The sequence below is a fragment of the Antrostomus carolinensis genome, unplaced genomic scaffold (assembly GCF_000700745.2).
Source record: "Antrostomus carolinensis isolate BGI_N321 unplaced genomic scaffold, ASM70074v2 scaffold42733, whole genome shotgun sequence".
In the NCBI taxonomy this organism is placed as follows: domain Eukaryota; kingdom Metazoa; phylum Chordata; class Aves; order Caprimulgiformes; family Caprimulgidae; genus Antrostomus; species Antrostomus carolinensis.
Window position 1 is genome coordinate 349 of NW_010305247.1, and position 554 is coordinate 902.

Here is a 554-nt window from a genome sequence, read left to right on the forward strand (position 1 = left end):
GGGCTGCGCCCCATGCAAGGTCGCTGTGGGTAGCCTGGTGTTCCCTCCCCAGCTCAGACACCAGCTCTGTCCCACCAGCCTGGTCCCCATCCCCTACTCTGGGTGGCAGATGGGGTGGGGAGTTTCCCACAATGCATCTGGTGCGGTACCCTGATTGAAAGGGGTGCTGGGGTGTGCCACCTCTGAGAGGGGGGTGCCCTGGCTCTGCCCTCCACCCTGTGCCCCCACCTCTCCCGCAGCTCAGACCACACCCCATAGAGAGGAGGACCCACATGGTGAGCCACCAGCATGGGATGACTGTCACAAAAAGCCTCCAGGAGGGAGAGGTGAGGCTGAGGAGGAATCTCTTCCCTCTGCCCCCCAGATGGGTCACATCCTGGGATGGGGGGCACAGCTGGCCTGTCCCACCCAGGGGTGTCCCCGGGCTCCGTGGGGTGCTGTCCCTGGGGACAATGGGGATGTGGTTGTCCCACGAGGTGGCCGGGTCTCTCCACAGACAGAGCCACAGTACTGGAGCTTCTCCTACAGCCGGGCCAAGCTGTGTGGGCTGCTGC

General features: G+C 64.6%; 1 protein-coding gene across 1 annotated transcript in view; it reads left to right on the forward strand.

Moving 5' to 3' along the window:
* The window catches only part of CATIP (ciliogenesis associated TTC17 interacting protein), a gene marked incomplete at its 5' end in the record, with an annotated part of 2,092 nt that overhangs the window by 344 nt on the left and 1,194 nt on the right, over positions 1–554 (forward strand). Inside the window, 2 exons of the mRNA XM_029084211.1 lie at positions 235–326; positions 497–540. Coding sequence (XP_028940044.1) covers positions 235–326; positions 497–540 — 136 coding nt within the window. The remainder of the gene's footprint in view (positions 1–234; positions 327–496; positions 541–554) is intronic.